General features: G+C 41.2%; 1 protein-coding gene across 1 annotated transcript in view; it reads left to right on the top strand.

Moving 5' to 3' along the window:
• Hs6st2 (heparan sulfate 6-O-sulfotransferase 2) overlaps positions 1-19611 on the top strand; it is a 283181-nt gene extending 263570 nt beyond the window's left edge. Inside the window, exon 4 of the mRNA XM_090326024.1 lies at positions 18368-19611. Coding sequence (XP_090182150.1) covers positions 18368-19238 — 871 coding nt within the window. The 3' untranslated portion in view covers positions 19239-19611. The remainder of the gene's footprint in view (positions 1-18367) is intronic.
• Positions 19612-19838: the final 227 nt, after the last annotated feature.

Here is a 19838-nt window from a genome sequence, read left to right as displayed (position 1 = left end):
CAGCACCCAGGCCCAGAGTTTAAACCCAAGACAGACAAAAAAAAAACAACAAAATTTAATGCATGTTGTTCTTCCAGAATTGTATCTGCCATGAAGTAGAAGTTAAATGAGCCCTTGTTATTGTTGAAATTCAGTGCATATGGGACTTCTTTGAGGCTTTAAGAACTGCCTGATTCATGTGGCAGAATTATACCTATGTTTTATGCCAAATGTCTCTCAGGACCTCATCCAGGTCTGCATAGCTATCACTCCATATTATTTCCAAAGTCAAGAGCACTGACATTATTTGTTGCTTTGGAAGCACACTGTTTGCATGTTTACTTCTGGTGGAACCCAATAACGTGAAGACCAAGAATGAAGAAAAGAGTTGTCAATAACATGGTTCCATCTTGCCTTGAAGTAAAAACTCCCTCAGCTAGGTTGATGGTGTTCATTGTGAAATCAGATACTGAACAAACCATGGAAATTAAGCATTGGATATTGTACCTGGAAAGGTGCAAAAAAATGCTTGGGGGTAGAGAAAAAGTAAAGAGAATGAATTTAAGTTGTAGGCAGATACAAAACCATCTCATTTCCCTTCTATAAGCCTTTAGCTTTGAATTCTATCTAATCTCTGCCTGTATGCTTGGTAGCTGGTTAGCAATTGTGCAGTGTGTGTGAAATTCCCACATGTGGTTTTCTTGATTCCCTTTTATAGCTGTAGCCTGATACCGTGGGAACAAATAGCTTTAAAGTCTTTTTGGACTAGAATATAAACAGAACATCCTTTTTTGTAGGTTGTGGGACTTGAACTCTGCGCCTAAGCTCTTCAGCTCAAATCTACCACCCTATCCCATGAGCCACAGCACCACCTCTTGTTTTCTGGTGGTTAATCGGAGATAAGAGTCTCATGGACTTTGTGCCCGGGCTGGCTTTGAACCGGTAGACAAAACATCTTTTGACTAGATTTTTCACAAAGAGCTGTTAGTCTTGGTTTAGTTATGGAGGTGTCGTGGTGAATGGGCACAGCCATTGTAATGTTTGAGCCCCTCAAGGAGGTTCTCAAAGCTAACTAATGTTTCCTTTTAAAAAAAAATATCCTGAAATGTGTGTGGGGTAACACATATTTTATCATAGTTATTCTGGCTCTACGAGTGCAATGAAAATGTTAGCCTTGGCATATCAATCGTGTTTTACAGATGACTGTAATTTCCTGAATGTCAAAACTCCAAATTTTTCTACTAAGCAAACTTTTCAGTGGCAAAACAGATTGCCTCCATAATGTATCACTGTGGGTAGAAAAAAATGAAATCTTTATGCACTGTATTATGAATCAATGAGGCATTGAGATTCTTGGAAGGGTGAGTGGACTTTGGAAAATGAAAAACTGCCACTATTCTATCTCTACAAAGCACTGTTGAATTGGTAGAGGCGTCATTGTGGACCCCAGAAATAGCAACTTCACGTTGAAACCAGTTCCTGTCTTTCTCTGCATGTTGAAGAGTAAATGTCACTGTAAATATAGTCTGAGTCAGGTCATTTAACAAATCTTTGCCCAAAGGCCTCCTAATGTGATTCCCTTTGCTTCTGGATAATACCTCTGTTCCATTCTTTTAAAGAGAGCTTGAGAGGATGCACATTTTATTAAAAGCAGGATGATCTCACCAGTGAAGAAGAGTCATGGAATTTTTACCCTATTCTATTTGTGGAATATGTACTATGATAAATAGTGGACATTGGGTAATTTGTCCATTATGGGGGGATAATTACACCTCTGTGAAATGAATGCTGGGATGCTTACAGAGGAAGAAAGCAGCATTTTAGAGTGGTAAAGTTATACAAGCTGGATCATAATTCTGGAAACTTCTGACTGTATTGACTCGATTACAAAGTGTTTATAAATGGTCAACTTGACAAAATTCTGGGCCGATGAGGCCCCTGGGCAGAGAGAAGAAAGTGACAGAAAGAAGAACTTTTCTATTTCTAAACTGCATATAGCCTTGGAATGACTGAGTCAGCTGAGACACCCCAAAAACCCTTTCTGGAGATGCATAGGAAAGCATTAGTGATTCAGCTGAGGACACAAGGAGGAAGGAAGTCTTGAGAAAACACCACAGTTGGCATTCCGTGTCTGTGGATTTCACATCTGTGGGTTCAATCAAGTATGCATGGGAAATACTTGGGAAATTAATACTATCATAAAGAACATTTGCAGACTATTTTCCCCTTTTCATTATCCCCCAAACAGTACAGTATAACAACTATCTACATAACAGTTATATTGTATTAGGTATGCATATCATCCTCAAGTCAAAAGGAGGATGTGCTTAGATTCTGTGCAGATACTGTCCTATAAAGGACAGGAGCATGTGTGAATTAAGGAATTCATGTGGATCCTAAAATACATCCCCTGCAGCTTCCCCATGTACTATATGGACAGACAGGCAGGGCAGGAAATGCTATCCATTGAACCAACATGAGCTACAGGAGATACAGGGTGAGTTTGCAGATGGGGTCTCGAAGCAAGACAGCAGCACAGCAGCGATGGGCTGGAAGATGAGACCAAACCAATAACTTAATGAGAAAAGTCATGGACATTATTGCACTAGAATATAGCGTGCTAATTTTCTTTGCGAAGCCTGTGCTTTATATTTTATAGCTTTGTCTTTATAGGTATCTTAAACCAGGGATTTCTGACAAGAGAAACCAAGGCCACTAAGTCCACCTTTAGGATCATCGGTGTCCTTTTCTTTCCTTAAAACTGGATGTCTAGCCCAGACTCATGTCCTGCTTACTCAGAAGGCTGAGACCTGAGGATCACTATTCAAAGGCAGCCCAGGCAGCAAAGTCTGTGAGACACTTATCTCCAATTAACCACCAGAAAACCAGAAGTGGTATTGTGGGTAGAGTGATAGTCTTGAGAGAAAAAGCTCAGGCATAGCACTCACCCCAGAGTTCAAGTCCCAGGAACAGCAAATAAACAAACAAAAACTGGGTATCCACCTATATGCATATCTAGCATGTCTCCTTCTCTATCACATCCCTTTTAGTCCTTCATCATCTAAATGTCTGATGAGAATAAATGGCTGACATTCCCTCCACCTCCTATCTCCTATTTTTCCCCAACATACAAGCAGGTCTTTGTTTTCCCGCATTTGTTATTAGTATCAATTGGTTATATAGGGATTTATTTTGACCTGTTCTTAATCATACAATTTATCTTGATCTCTCACTCTGATCGCTCTGCTATCTTGACCCACCAACCTCAAGAAGCTTCATTGCTTCATTCTCAAACATGTATATAAAGTATGTTCGCCATCATAGCCACTCTCTGTATTAGCCCCCATCCAAATGTTTGTTGATTGTTCAAAGTGATTTCACTCTAGGAGTCACATATGCATAAACAATACTTTAATCAGATTGAACTCCCCTCCTCCACTCCATGTACTCTCACTGCCTACACCCCCCACCCCTTTCAGTGAATTTTATTTTGTCATCTTTGTTCACAGGTGCCATGTTGTTTTGCTGTTTTTCACTCTCTCACCTTTTCTTTTCCTAGGAGTCAAACCTTTTTTAAGCCAAAGGAATAAACCTTATTTGTGTGAGGGAGGGGTGTCTCTGCACTCCTGAAATCATACCACCCCACAAAGCTGGCTCTGGTTGCACATTCTGTGAGAGTATTGGGGAACGATCTGCTCTATGTCACGCAAAATTCTTTTCATTCCTAAATAAAATAAGCAAAGTGGCACTCAGTAACCAAATGAGTCTGGATGTCTAGACATGGGTTTAAGACGTAGGTAACCTGATCACTTACTAGCTGTATGACCTTTCACCTTTCTCTGCACTAATTTCTGTCTATAGAATGGGCCAGACCTGTCTATTTTACAGGCTCTAATGAGAAAGAAAGCAAATGTGCTTTGTTAAAAGATCTTCACCATGAAGAATTTCTTCTTTAAGACAGAGGACATAATGCCTACAGAAAGGTTTAGAATAATAGTACTTTAATCCTTGAAAATGAACTGAGAAATACAAATATTTCTGATGAACAATTTCAGAGGTAACTCTCTCATCACCTTCATTTACTGAAATGTAACAACACCAACACCTCCAACACGTACCTGCCCATATTTCAACTGTCAATGCATTGTTTCCACCATGTAGACTGTAGAAGGTGAAGGTCAATGGGTTTTACCCTCCCTCTGCACACATTTCAAGAAACACCTGCACTCCTGAAGGTTAAATAGAAGGGAGATGGGAGAAACAACAAGACTTCAAAAAATAGCCCTAGGGAAATCAAATCTTGTTTTAACTTAGTGTGTTCATGAGTGGTTCATGATTATGAAAAGGGAAAAAAGTTTGATCAAGACTGTCACCAAATGGTTTCATTTTAAATTCCTTTGCTTTCTTTGAATAAAGGGACTACATTTACTGATTATAGCTATTGAAATAGGCTTTCCTCAGCACACAATAAGCAGCTAACTGGAAGTCATGACTTCAAGATGGTCCCTACTTGGTAGTTTGCTGTCTGAACTTCCACTTGGGGCATTTAGAGGATGCCTTTTTCTACTGGAAACCGTTCTGGTGATCCTAAGAAGGTGGCACCTTCATGGAATACATTTTATTAATAATTTTCTATCTGGACCTGAGATCTTGACTAGGGATTAGAGGAACAACGTAAGGAAGGGACAATGTTGGAGCTGCAGGTCTTCTGGCTACTCTAAAGGACAAAAGAAATAGCAAGTAATAGTGGGAATTTTAGGCCTCAATGGGTAGAGTTGGTTAAGATAGGGCCTTTTGCCCTCTTTCACATGTGGTATTATGAATACCACACTCTTTCATGTCTGGGGAAATGCTACCACTGAGGCCTGAAGATCTGCCAAAGCCAAGGGTTGTGTTGTGAACATAGGCACTTGTCTAACTTGCAGCTATCACTCTGCAGTCCTGAGTGGTGAGAGGAGGAGCTTATGGATAGCTATTAAGACGGAATAAGGATCTGGATATTTTCCAAGCTTCATAGTAGATAGTTCATTCATTGGAACTGAGTTCCCATAAAGAGATGGGTCCTCTAATGAGAGATAAGAGAAGTATCTCAAGTTTGCCACTCAAGAAACCTAAGCAAGGCGGTAGTGACATGGTGGTCCTGAAACAGGACATGTGACCCTGGACAAGTTCCTGTCCATCTTCTCTGAATTCTTATGTTCTCATTAGTGATACGAGCAGACAAAGTGATCTCTCAAAGGCCTGCCAAGCTTCTCAACAAAATATGGGGTTTTCACCTATATCTCTGGACATCTCCTGCCATTTATCAGGTGGTCAGTTTCCACACGTGAACCATGGCTTTCATTTGTCTGGATAGCAACCCTAGTCAAAGCATAAAGGGGAATGCAGAAACTGCCTGACCAAGGATGTGAGGGCGATCTGGCTGTGACATCTGTCACCCCATTGATCGCCAGGGTTGATTTGGCTGATCTGGCTGGCTAGGTGGGTGTCCCCTTCCTCCCTCACTGCTCCATGTGCATCCCTCCCGAAGCTGTGTACTTGGTCAAAGAGGACGACCATCCCTGATAGAGGAGGACCAGTCTTCGGTCAAGGGTATACGCGTAGCTGAGTTCCCCTGCTAGAAGCTCCAAACAAGCTGTCTCAAGAAACTGCTTGACTACCACCCCCACCTTAGGAAAACTGTTATTCAATTATGACATGGAAAATGACCCTAACCCTTTTCTGTGAAATAGCTTTCCAATTTATCACAAGTCTGACCTTGTGAATGCATGCATATGTGAGTATGTTGTGGGTGTGACAGTCCTAGAGCTTGAATTAAGATCTGGGCGCTATTGCTGAGCTTAGCATCCTACTACTTGAGCCATAGCTCCTCTTCTGACTCTTGGGGGGTAGTTCATTGGCAAAAAGAATCTTCTAGCCTTTCCTGCCAGGGCTGGCTTTGAACCATGGTCATCAAATCTCAGGCTTCTGAGTAGCTAGGATTACAGACATGTGCTACTGGTGCCTGGCATAGATGTCAGGTTTGTTTTAAGTTTCTACTCATTAAAAATAGTGTGATATTTATGATTTCGTTAAACAAACTAGCACAATGATGTCTATTTCACAATGAGCATAGATGTCCAATTTTACATACTCTAAATATACCAGACCTGACATATTTTGGGCAGGTACAAAAATGCATTTTTCTCTAAGATTCAGGGTACTGAAATATGCCATTCTGTTGAGACACCATAGGAAGATGCTGTGAGTAGAAAGAGTCCCTAGTGCTATATCACTAATTCCAGAGGACAACCTCATTTGGTGTTAAAGGAGACACAAATGTCTAAAGTCCTTATTTTTTATCTTATTTTAATGTCAAGGTGATGTACAGAGGGATTATAGTTACATAAATAAGGTAATAAATACATTTCTTTTTTGTTGTTGTTTTTCAGTCCTGGGGCTTAAACTCAGGGCCCGGTCACTGTCTTTGATCTTTCTCAAGGCTAGCACTCTACCACTTGAGCCGTAGCACCACTTGTGACTTTCTCTGTATATGTGGTACTGAGGAATAGAACCCAGATCTCTATGTATGCTAGGCAAGCACTCTACCACTAGGCTATACTCCTGGCCAGATTAGTACATTTCTTGTCAACATTGTTACCTTCTTGTTTTTCTTCCACTTTTTCTCCACGCCCCCCAACTTCTCCCCCCACAAATTGTAAACTTTATTTCCAACATATTGTCTTGTGAGTACTGCTACTACATTGGTTCAGGATTACATTAGCCCAATAGCTATGTACAAATGACCATATAAAAATGATGCTAAATGAAATAAACTCCATGATATGGAAACAAGTTTTTCTTTGTTGTTGTTTTTAATATACTGTGTGAAGTTTTTTTCTCCTGTGCTTTGTCCCCTGTTGTCACTGTGTTTGGTTTTTATACCCTGTTTCTTGTATATATGTTTATCTGAATTGGGGAAGGGAAGGGGAATCACAAAATGGTTAGATGAAGTCCTTGACATACAGTAAATCTCTGCAGCTCATAACTTAGGGTCCTCTTATGGGCTTCTGGCACTACCATTGTCTTCTAAATAATTCCTTCCTTTTAAGCAGGAGCACTATGTGTCAGTGCAACCATCCTGTACTCTCTCCAGCATGACATCTGATTCGTAGGCAGAGAGGTTGGGTGGCAGATTAATGTGTTATTCTTTTCTTTACTCCTAACATTATCATTGTACAAATACAAGGCTGTGCCTGTTACTGTATATATTCTTCCCTCCCACACACATGCAGCCCAACCCTGGTATTCAATAATTATGCATTTTGCAGTCTGAATACCTGAAGCAAAACTCTCCCTGAGGAAAAGAGGCATGACCCTGCCAGTCCTGGAAATCCTGAGTGACTCCATTTTTTACAGTTTCATTGATTAAGGAGGGCCTGCTTCCCCCACAAAAGCAGGGTTTGCACTTCATTTCTCTCAGCACCTTCAAAGCAATATTAGAGATCATTAAAATCAACCCAGGACTCAAGAAAGGCAGCCTTCATTTAGGAGAAAACTTTTCCCTTGTGTTGTTCTGGAAAATAGCACAATGCTGAGAGCAGGCGTTTTTTTTTCCTGACTAGGTTTCCTTTAATGATTTCTGCAAAGCACACTCGAGATGTTTGCCTGCTAGACATCAAGCAAATAAGTGGGTGGGCTATAGCCACCTTAAATAATATTTATTGACTGCCTACCATGTGTAAAACTCCTGTTACTTGATTCCACATCTCTGTGAAGTCTCCAGAGAAATGATTCCATGTGTACCTACATTTCTCACAATTCAGAGACATTAAGGAAGTAGGCTATGTGGTTTCATGTCAGTGGAATGGAAAGTCTGGGCTAAAATCGCCACCAGGTGAGCCCTCAGCACTAGGCCCATGGTTGTGAAGGGTTCAAATCCTCTCCTTACATCTCTGGAAGAGCCCACAAAATCTACAGAATCAGCCCCCTTATTTCATATTCCAGCCTAGCCACCCGCCTCTACTGCCAGTGTTTTATCCCACCAGGCCAGTTATGCTGGAAACACTTCTTTCTCATTTCAGACAAACTCTATTTGAAAAGCTCAATAGGAACATGGGGCTGATAGCCACCGTATTAGAGTCCATAGCCCTAGAATATATGTACGCTCTTGTTCCCAAGTACTGCACCCTAGGAAAAGCATTAGCAGATATAGAACTTTTTTTTGCTAGTTCTGGGGCTTGAACTCAAGGCCTCAGCACTATCCTTGGGCCTTCTCAGGGCTAGCCCTCAATGACTTGAGCCACAGCACTACTTCTGGCTTTTTCTGTGTATGTGGTACTGACGAATCCAACTTGGGGCTTCATGCATTAGAGACAGACACTCTACCACTAGGCCACACTCCCAGCCTAGAATAGCTTTTATTTGTGATAAAACATCTAGCATTATGCTGTGCATTTAAGCCTTCCATCCTCCCCATTATAGCCAAACCTTCAGTACAACTTCAGTACATACACTTATTTAAATCCTTTAAGGACCTCTCAGAATCCTCCTCCTCTTCCATTTCCTCCTTCTCCTCCTCCTCCCCCTACCTCCTCCAGGAAGCAAGCTTTGATGATGGTTGAACACCAGTGATCTCTTTAATCCCTGACTCATTCTGCACTTACTCTATGCATGACACAGGTAGCACTTAATCCACTTAACGATAGTCTACCTTTATCTCTTCCCCTCTATGAATTGTGCTCTAACTAAATTCTAAGCTCTTTGAAAGCAGGTACCCAATGCATATGGCTTCCTTAATATGTCTTAAGGTCTAATTATGACAACCTCAGGATGGACCCATGTTGATCATTGGATTGATTAAAAATTTATCTAAGTCTCTCACCCCCAGGACTTCAAAAGACATTACGTTTGCTTTGCCCTTTGCATTCCTGAACTAGATGTCACATGTGAGACCTGAAATTTACAGTGTGTCATAGTGAATGCACTGGCCAATAAAATGGCAGACAGAGGTAATGAGTTTATATGTCCAGCTATTCTAGGATAAATTATCCAAACAATAAGACATGGACTCTAGTAGTCACTGTCGGGAAAACTGGGAATTTTTCCTCTCTAGTTCCCATTCCCTGGGGTCTTTTATCTCAAGGTTGGAGGAAGAGTCAAACAATTCTGCCCCACTGCTCCACATGCTAACTCTTAGGGGATGGCATACTGAGAAGTGCCTACTGGGGAGAGATGAGTTCCTGGAAAGGGGAGCCAAGAAAGCCTGAGTTTGTTAAATCACAGGAAAAACTGGTCTGTATGGGACTTCGTCAAATTCTATTTCTTCATGGGTCTTAGTTAGTCAATCTTATCTATATACAGAAAGGATTTTCTCTAAAAGTTCTTTTTTGACATTTTTATTGTAATTAATAGAAGGGTTACATTATATTTGCCAGATAGAAGGTACATTTTTTAACAATCATTGCTACCCCTTCTCATATTTTTGTCCCCATTTTCCTCCCCCAGCCCCTCCACTCAAGCCACCCTAAGCATTGGTGAACTAAAACTCACAACATCATTTTAAACTGTAACAACTTCAGGGGAGGGAATGTAAACTGCACAACTTTTCATGATGCCAACTATGTGAGTGGATTCTAGGCAAAACCTGGTGACTACGGGTCATAAACCTTGGAATTTCACATCTTATTTGCAAAATACCTGAGAGTTATGTGCTTCAGTACTAGGCTTTAGGAAAGAAGAAAGTGATTTAAGAAAATGAACTTGATTTTATACTCATCTTCATTTTTCATGAGGACAAAAAAAGTCCATTATTTGTTAGCTTTGTGTGTGTGTGTGTGTGTGTGTGAGAGAGAGAGAGAGAGAGAGAAAGAGAGAGAGAGAGAGAGAGAGAGAGAGAGAGAGAGAGAGACAGAGAGAGAGACAGAGAGAGAGAGAGAGAGAGAGAATATAGAAAATGTACTTTTTTGTTTAAGGAAAGCCTGTTGAGTGCTCCCCCCAACATATAGTTAGTGGGGGGGGAATCTATTCATTATGTAGTTCCTTCATATACATGGAATTACTCCCTTGGGTGATATGTAAAGGACTATAGGAAACCTTTAGAAGCAAAACTGAATAGGGTCATGTGTTGCCTAAGGATTGGGAAATTATGTATATATATATATGTGCATATATATATATATATATCAGGCCTTGTTGTATTGTTGTACACATCAAGGAGTATGCTTACAGCAACAGAGACTGTGTACTCTACTACACATCTAGCCTTTCTTATCATTGCACAGGACCACCATCATATATGTAATCCATATTTGAGAAATATGTGACAAATGACTATTGCGTCTTTGGGACAAAGCAAGACCTTTCATCTTCAGACTTACTTGTGTTGCTAAGGGAACAGGGTCATCCCTTGAAGAACTGGATCACCCTGTAGATCTGTGGATCTCCAAGGAGTGGTTCCGTCCTCTCCCCCAACCATCTCTCTACTGGGAGCCTGGCTGAGTGGGGAGCACACAATATTCACATGAAAGAGAAAAGAATTGGTTCAGCATTTAAATAATCTCAGTCATTCTGGGAAGACAATCAAATGAAATCATGGGTGTCACTGCTCTCTGTAGCCTACTATCTGTGAACGTGATGGCTTTACTCTTCTCACTAGATAAAGCACCACCACTAAGGACAAGACTGTTGTGTCAAATGTACCAAAACCAGCACATCTGAATGAGCATCCATCTGCTTCAAAGAAGGCCTCTTACATTGCCTCCCATTTCCTTTATGCTGCTGTTGCTGGTCGTGGCATTTATGGAACTCCTCTTTGGGGACTTCAAGTATATGACGCACACAAGAAAGTCACTTAAAAGACCAACTACAGAGCTGGAGGGATCTGTTCCCATAGGAGCCCTGTGCACTTTTGATTCAATTTATTTAGTTTGTACTTCCATATTACTGCTTATGATCCCAAAGCCATCCTTTTGCTTTTATGTTATTTATATGCAAGACAAAGCATTCACGGCACTTTCTTGGGACATTATTAGCTGAGGACATGGGCCCCTACCCTACTGTCTGCAGAGTTTACTGAGGACCACTGCTCAGAGTTGTTTCTATCATTACTCCGCAAGGCTGAACTTTAAAAAAAATCTGAATTAAGATACAGGTAAAATAAAATATTCAATCCTTATTGATTTAGGTTAGGAATTTGATTTCTTTCTTAAATCAACGTTTTATTGATTACTCCTATGCCCTTAACTGCTACAAGTTTGCTGGTATTCTTACATTCATAGAAATGGTGTTGCAATTTATTTTCTCTTGCAGTACTGAAGGCAAACCCTTATCATCACCTTTCATGAGCTGCTAACTCATTAAAGAAAAATAATAATTTATAGCATGATCTACAAAAGTGTTTCCAGGCCAAGTTTCCTGGGCTTTCTCTCAGAAATGGGCATCCCAAAAGTACTTGAAGCAACAGCAGGAGGAGCTTAGGCTTGCTTTTGAGGGCTCACATAGTTTGCCCATGCTATAGGTATCTCCTAAGATTTGAGACTTTGGATCACTGCAGTCATGTGTAAAAGATAACGACTCTCCAACTCCAGTGTATGAATGTACATCAGAAAGCAAATTAATTGTAGTTCTTGTTAACTACACATGGCAGCAGCAAACCTTCCTTCAAGTCACAGCAACCAAAATGTCTTTAGGTATTGCTAAATATCCCTGAGTTGGCGGTGTAAGGGGATTCACAATCACTCATCATAGAGATTCACTTGAGTAATTGGAGCTCACTGGACACCAGATTGGACAGAAGGGAAAGGAACTGCTAGGTCCCAGAAGGTTGTGTGTGACACAGGCAGAATGTCTTTGTTGCTGGCTCTGAGGCCTCACTTTGAGCACCGATCTCTTAAGAGTCCAGTGTCCTGAATTTTTTCTCCCAGTACTGAATTGAAAAGAATACAATGTCCACAGTGAACACTGAATTCAATGTGAACACCCTGAATTGAATTTGAGGCTTGATCCTGAGTCATCATTCTTTCTATAGCTCTGATTCTCCACCTTCTTAATACAAATAAATACATGACTTGCAGAATTGTTGGGAATTAACATATAAACATCTCCTCTCTATAGCTGGTATAAGGAGGTCCCATCTTTCAAAAATCAAATGTTTCCCCTTGGAAAAGTAGCCTGGTAGATGTGCCTCCCTGAGTAATTATAGACACATGAACATGGCCTACTACAAATACATGCCTTCAGGATGAACAAATGTAGCACTTGTGCTCATTAGACACTATGTTGAAAATGAACTTACAACTTGTGGATAGGAACAGGGGAAAGAATAAGGGAAGGCGTGACATTGTCCAAAAAGAAATGTATTCATTACCTGACTTACGTAACTGTAACTCTTCTGTACATCACCTTTATAATACCAATACAAATTTAAAATTAATATATATACACATCTTCAGCCCACAAGTGGCCTTGCATTTACATTGACTTTCAAGTGTTATTAGTAACTTAGGACTTGTAAGTCCCCGCCTCTTTTGCTAGGCCTCAATTTCCCTATCTTTGAAGTGCAGGGTTTGCTGTACTGAAGTTTCAGTCCTGCTCTTCTAAGACTGAACTTCTATGGCTGGCTTGCAACTCAGGTACTTAGTTTAGAATCGTTTAAGAAAATAAGGATAAAAATGAGTTGTTTGTATCTATTTTCTTGTTTTGTTCATATCAAACTTTCCTCGTCTTAAACTGGTCTACTGCATAAAAAGTCAGGTACAACTAAATACAATGAGATCTCCTTAAAATGCTCTATCACTTTTGTGAAAGAGTGTACCTGTTATTTAATAGTGACATCTAGTGGCTTTTCCTCACCAAATAATAGGTATTTTCCTATTATCCTAAACTCTAGTGTTTCTGCTGCATTTGATCAGCAATCTTATATTAATAACTTACATTATGTCCAGCATCCTTCTAGGTTGACAAGCACATATTGATAAGCAATCTATATGATCCACACCTTCCCTGAGCTTGTAGTCCAGTGGGTGACACAATAAAACCACTAGACCATCACAACAGATTGTAAGAAATGTTGCTATGAGAGAATGTGGAAGCAAGAAGGCAGAAATGAAGGAGCTTATTTTGCTCAGGAAGGTACAAGAAGATTTTTGTAGAGGACACGCTTTGCAAGTCCCAGTTAACTTATGAGGGACAAGTAGGTGCTATTGCAAAGAGTTGTTGCTTGGGACAAACTTGGATAATCAAGAATGGTTTTGTACTCTAGAGTTTCTCAGGTTGGTACTGCAGACATTTGGTGAGCTGACTGATTCTTTTTTTGGGCGGGGGGACGGGGAGGATTTCCTAGGCTTGCAAAATGTTTAGCATAGTCTCTAGACTGAATGCACTCAATGTCAGTAGCAACCTGTTCTCTGTTGTAACAACCAAAACGTTTTCTGATATTACAAAACCCCAATAGAGACACACTTGGACAGAGTGAGCTCACTCACTGTCGATTAGGCTGAACCAAGGGAAAATAGTTGTTTGGTCCAGAAGGCTATGTCTGACATGGGGAAGATGTAGAAGTTATTGAGAAGACATAACTAGAAAATGACAGATCAAATGACAAGGATTCACATCGCAACACAAGCTACATACAATTTTTCTAAGAACTGAGCTTACCTTGTTTGTTTAAAATTAAATCTGTCCATTCCAGAATTTATTTAAAATTAAATCACTGCATTCAGGTTCATCAACCTGAAGGAAGACTTGCTCACAAACTTGCTCTCACACATTGTTCCGTATTCTGGTAGTCAATTGGAGATAAAACTCTCAGAGGCTGGGCTCACTCCTGTAATCCTAGCTACTCAGGTAGCTGAGATCTGAGGATCATGGTTCAAAGCTAGCCCGGGCCCAAAAGAACATGAGACTTATCTCCAATTAATCACTAGAAAATGGGAGGTGGGGCTATGGCTCAAGGGTAGGGCAGTAGCCTTGAGCTGAATAGCTTAGGGACAACGCCCAGGCCCCATGAAATCCCCCCCAATAAAAAGTCTCACAGATTTTCTTACCTTGGGTGGCTTTGATCTGTGATCCTCAGATTTCAGCCTCCTGGGTAACTAGAGTTACATAAAGACATTGCCAACAAGAACAAGAAAGTATGATGTAATACTGAGGGATATGATTGAAATCCACATGTATTTTGACTACTAAGCTTCTGCAAACCAGAGGAAATTAAGTAACCACAAGCAGTCTGCCCCAGACACTACAGAGTGGGTTGCAAAAATGGCATATTTTTTAATGGCGTGATTTAATTTCCTGTGGGCCAATGGTGTGGTGTGGCTGACAGAAGGGTCCATGTGATCTGATTGACATGCAGAGAAATGATACAAAAACGAGTAGATGATAGGCTGCCACATCTGGTCACTTGTCAGAACATGCCGAGAGGACCATGTTCCAATAAATGGGACATAGTCAGAGATAATCAACAGGACAGTGAGCATCCTGGCAGCAGGTTAGAGAACAATTGGAAACCATATTTAGCATGAAGAAGAGAAGTATTGGGGTTATATATGCTGTCTTTAGATGCTTGAAGCTGTACAAGTAGAGTTATAAATCTCAAAGTAGTCCCTCATGGTCTGCAGTGGTGTTTGTTGTTGACTGCTCATGCCTTTATCTGAAGGCCAGATGACTAAGTATCCCTTCAGGTCTACTTGAATGTTCCTTAGACACCTCCAGCCTCCCTCCAGGACCTAGGAAGCTTCTTTAATTTTCCTCCCTTTGCCTTCCATTCATCTCATCAAGTTTTGTTTATTCTACATCCTAAGTTTTTCTCTAGCCTTCCCCGCCTCCTCTTTTTGCCTTGTCTTCCACAGTAGCTGCTAAATTAATGTCTGTAATTCCACTTCCACTGATATAGTACATATTTTAGGAGTATAGAGTGATCATTTGATACATGAATACTAGTTCCTTTCAGTTGGGTATTTCTGAGGTTTGAAATTGGAGGTTCTTGCTTGCTAGGCAAATGTTCTATCACTTGAGCCACTCCTCCAGCTCCTTTAGGTCTGGTTATTTTTGAGAGTCTTGTTAGCCTGGACCATGATCCTCCTGTTTATACTTCCTGCTGTGGCTGAGATGACAGATGTATGTCATCACACCCAAAATGGGAATATCTGGGCTAGCCTGGAACCACAATCCTCCTTATCTCTATCTTCCAAGAAACTAGCATTATAAGCATAAGCCATAGGTGCCTGTTTATAAATCACCTAATGTCCATGGGAGGCCTTCCACGATTAGCCCTGATCATTTTTATCTCTTTGATCTTTGCCCCTCTTCTAGTTCCCACTTTGTGGCTCTAGGCCTTCTCCCATGCTGTTTCTTCTCATATTCCTTTCCTCTCTTCTTACCTTGTTTCATTCTTCCTTTTTTGGGGGATGGGGAAGGAGAAACAAAACTGTAGAACACATTCCTCTTGCATTAGGTACAGGTCCTTGCAGGATGCTGTTCGTGCACTCTGTATTTTCTCAGCCATAGTTGGGACATGGCAATTATTAGATTTTCCTGTCTTATCCTTGGTTACATCACCAGTACCTGTCTTCCCACCAGGCATACATATGGTGCTAAGAGGAAGGAAGTCATGGAACTGAACTCACCTGGCCTCATTCAGAGACCAGTGCTGTCCAGGTTTCTGAGTCTCTTTGCCTCCCCAGCCATGCTTCTAATTACACTGGGTTTTCACATCCTCAATTGCATTGGGTAAGAAGACTTGCTTTGTATCTATTTCCTTGCAAGGTCTTCCCTCAGGATACTGAGTATTATCCTGGAGGTATACAATAAAACCCTCCAGGGAACTATCCTCGTCTGTCTTGTTTTCCCATCACCAACACACACGGAACTTTGGAGACTGCTGAACTCTAGGGACCTTCTCTTAAGCACGTTGTCCATTTCATCCATGGAGTCATAGTTTCAGCAGCATTAAGTGCTATCAATCTCAGCCCCTTAGAATGTTTTCTCTGGAAGAAGCGGGTTGTTAACTCTCATGGAATCTCCAGGCTTTTGTGCTCAAGGCGAATGCTCTACCACTTTGAGCCACACTCCATTTGTGGCATGGGAGTGGTTAATTGGAAATAAGAGTCTCACAGTCTTTACCTACCAGTGCTGGCTTTGAACTATGATCCTCAGATCTCAGCTTTCTGTGTAGTTCCTGAGGATTACAATTATGAGCCACTGGTGCCCACCTGAGTCACTATAGCTGTAATCACTAGGTTCTTTGAGTTGTGTGTCTCTGCTGCAGTGATAATCTTACAGTGTACAGACAGAGACTGGCTCTGTTGGGGTGTCTTTGTCTCCTAGGATGCTAAGCAACCTTCAGGTGGAAACTATACTCGATCCTCACATTGTAATGAAAGAGTCACTGAGTGTCTCTGTCTCTCTGCATTGCCTCTTCACTCTCTGCTTATGGGAGACTCCTACACTAGCCTTTGTGATTGGGTTCTGTCTGCTGAGAAAGGCAAAGTCAAGGCTTCAGGAAGGAGTCCCTAAGCCTTGCACTGTGGTGCACTCTAATACTTACCAGAAGATGTCACTGTAGGCTTACATCCAACCAAATAAATTAGGGCAGGAGAATTTCAGCTAAGCATGAAGGTGACTCCATTAGGAGAGTTTAAAGTACTCAGCAATCCCCATTACAATGCATGCTTGGAAAGACTGGTTAAAAGGTTAATCCAAATGTGACACTGTAATAAATGTTAAAAAAAATTCTTTTCCAATAATCAGACTAATTGCTTCTAAACTATTGCCTTGGGCCTAGCATGAAGCTTCCATGAAAATGTAGTGAAGGAATGAAGGAATGAAGGAATACCAAAACCAAGAGAGAGCCTGAGGGTATATTGGCACAAGCTACCAGGGAGCAGTAGTGGCTACTTTTTGGCAATGATCTTTGCAGAGGGGAAGTGTAGTAGCACCAGCAAGGTCATGTGAGAGCTCAAAGAAGGTGTCTTGCCTCTACCTCATTTTCATTGCCAGATGCTTCTGCGTGCCCAATGCTTATTTATTCCACAAGACCATATCAAATGATTCCTTAAAATTAAAAGCAGAGGAAAAGAAAAGAACAACTTCCCGTGATCTTTATCCACTGTGTACAATGGAAATTCCTTCTGTTTAAAAATGCAATGAGTACATCCTTTCTTTGAATATGCTCCTATGTCTCGATGTTTTCTGGGATGTGGAGCATGTGTGTGTATCCATTATATATTCGCATAAATGTGTCAGCGAGTGGTTAAGCACTCGCCCATCTGCTATTTGAGCAAAGAATACCTCTTTACAACTCAAAAAGCAAGATCACCGTACAGCAAGGCCTCCACAATTGCTGACAACTGTATCCTTTCAGTAGGTTGGGAAAAAGAAAGGGTATTTTGGACTGGATAGAGTTATCTTCCCTATCCTTGGAATATTAAAAACAGACATAAAACTTTGGCAGCGACCATGTCTATTTCAGTCACAGACTAACCACAGTATATTTCTGGAGGCTCTGGGCTGTTCTGCCTATTTATCCAGTCTATTTCCATAATGCATGGCAACACCAGAATCCGAAGTATCATAGAAAATAGTTCAGTGTAATTTTACAGTTTTGTTTGTTTTGGAGGTACTAGGTTTAGACTTCAATGTCAGGCAGGTGCTATACCTCTTAAGTCATACAGCCAACCTTGATTTAAAAAAAAAAAAGTAAGATTTTTCAGATTCAGCTGGGCACTGACACCTCACGCTTGTAATCCTACCTACTCAAGAGGCTGAGATCTGAGGATTGTGGTTCAAAGCCAGCCCGGGCACAAAAGTCCATGAGATACTTACTTCCAAGTAACCACCAGAAAACTGGCACTATATCTCAAGGGTTAGGGCGGTAGCCTTGAGCAGAAGAGCTCAGGGACAGTGCCCGGCCCCAGAGTTCAATTTCCACAACTGACCAAAAAAATCCAGACAGCTGAATATTGGGGAATACATTTGTGTACTTAATTAGAAGGATTAGAACTGGAACTCACCTCTCAATTCCTTTCTACTTCTATGCATTGTTTCTACGTGATCTGTAAATGGGTGCTTGGGGCTGGCAGAATGAAAAATAAGGTTGATGACTGGCCAGTAGCATCACTGGTAAGGTTTTTTATTTCATTGTTGGGAGAGGGAGAAAAGCACAGGCTTTGAGTCTAATTTTTACATACCTTTTGCAGTGTCAGCAAATCGAAGGAGTTGGCTACTTGGCAAGGCTAGCAGAAATTTACATTGCTGCACAGTTCGTTGGACAAATGCTACCACACTGCTGGCATTCCTCCTTTGCTTTCTTTCCTAGCCAGCGGCCATCACAGAGGCCATGTACCTCCACGAGTCTTCTTATGGCACTGATGGATAGCTCTGACTACTGATCTTTATGCTTCTTCCACAGGAACTTCCACTATATCACCATCCTGCGAGACCCAGTGTCTCGGTACTTGAGTGAGTGGCGGCATGTCCAGAGAGGCGCTACATGGAAAGCATCTCTGCATGTGTGTGATGGGAGACCTCCGACCTCTGAAGAGCTGCCAAGCTGCTACACTGGTGATGACTGGTCTGGCTGCCCCCTCAAAGAATTTATGGACTGCCCCTATAATCTGGCCAACAACCGCCAGGTGCGCATGCTCTCTGATCTGACCCTAGTAGGCTGCTACAATCTCTCGGTTATGCCTGAAAAACAACGAAACAAGGTCCTTCTGGAAAGTGCCAAATCCAATCTGAAGCACATGGCATTCTTCGGCCTTACGGAATTTCAACGCAAGACCCAGTACCTGTTTGAGAAGACCTTCAACATGAACTTCATTTCGCCGTTTACCCAATATAATACCACTAGGGCCTCTAGTGTTGAGATCAATGGGGAGATCCAAAAACGTATTGAGGGACTGAATTTTCTGGATATGGAGTTGTATACCTATGCAAAAGACCTCTTTCTGCAAAGGTATCAGTTCATGAGGCAGAAAGAGCATCAGGAGGCCAGGAGGAAGCGCCAGGAGCAACGCAAATTTCTGAAGGGAAGACTCCTTCAGACCCATTTCCTGAGTCAGGGCCAAGGTCAGAGCCAGAATCCCAGTCAGAATCAGAGTCAGAACCCAAATCTCAATGCAAATCAGAATGTGACTCACAATCTGATTCAGAATCTGACTCAGAGTTCAAGTCAGAAAGAGAACCGGATGAGCCCAAAGCAGAGCCCAGGCCAAGAGCAGAGTGACAACCCTACCAATGGCACTCATGATTACATAGGCAGTGTAGAGAAATGGCGTTAAGTGCCTATGAAAGGCATGTGTATTTTGCTCTCCAAGTGCCACCCCCTAAAACGGCATATGTTAAAGAGGCATAAATAGCCAAACACATCCTGCTTCCTTAATCATGGAAGTTTAAGAAAGCTAAGATGTTGCCTTTACAGTTGCCTTTCAATTAAATGTTATACTGTGCGTGGGTAAAACCAATCTCAATATGTAATTAAATTGTCTTTGGTGGGGGGGTGGGATTGGAACTATTTATGAAATCTAAAAGCCAACCACACCCACCACAAATTGCTATTTCTATATTTTAAGGAGCTCTCACATTGGGCATGGAGATAAAAACAGAACATAAAATGTGACCATTTAACTCATGGCTAAGAAAGTAACATTCAGTGATTCACGATGCACAGTTAAAAACAAAACCTAATCTTGGAAACCCTTATTCCAGGCCTAAGCATAAGTCTAAGTGTGAAATGAAACACAAACCTTTCATTTTCTTCTGATTTTAACAAGGAATCTATTTAAACAGAATAACAACTGATGATAAATTTTTTTACTGAGCTTTAGTAAACAGTCACTCTCTCAAACCTAGGTGGTTTTTATGGAAAAATAGTGGCTTTT

The sequence above is a fragment of the Megascapheus bottae genome, chromosome X (genome assembly GCF_031878675.1).
Source record: "Megascapheus bottae isolate mThoBot1 chromosome X, mThoBot2.hap1, whole genome shotgun sequence".
Classification (NCBI taxonomy): domain Eukaryota; kingdom Metazoa; phylum Chordata; class Mammalia; order Rodentia; family Geomyidae; genus Megascapheus; species Megascapheus bottae.
Note: the sequence above shows the minus strand (reverse complement) of the source record. Positions and strands in the feature narration are given on the sequence as shown.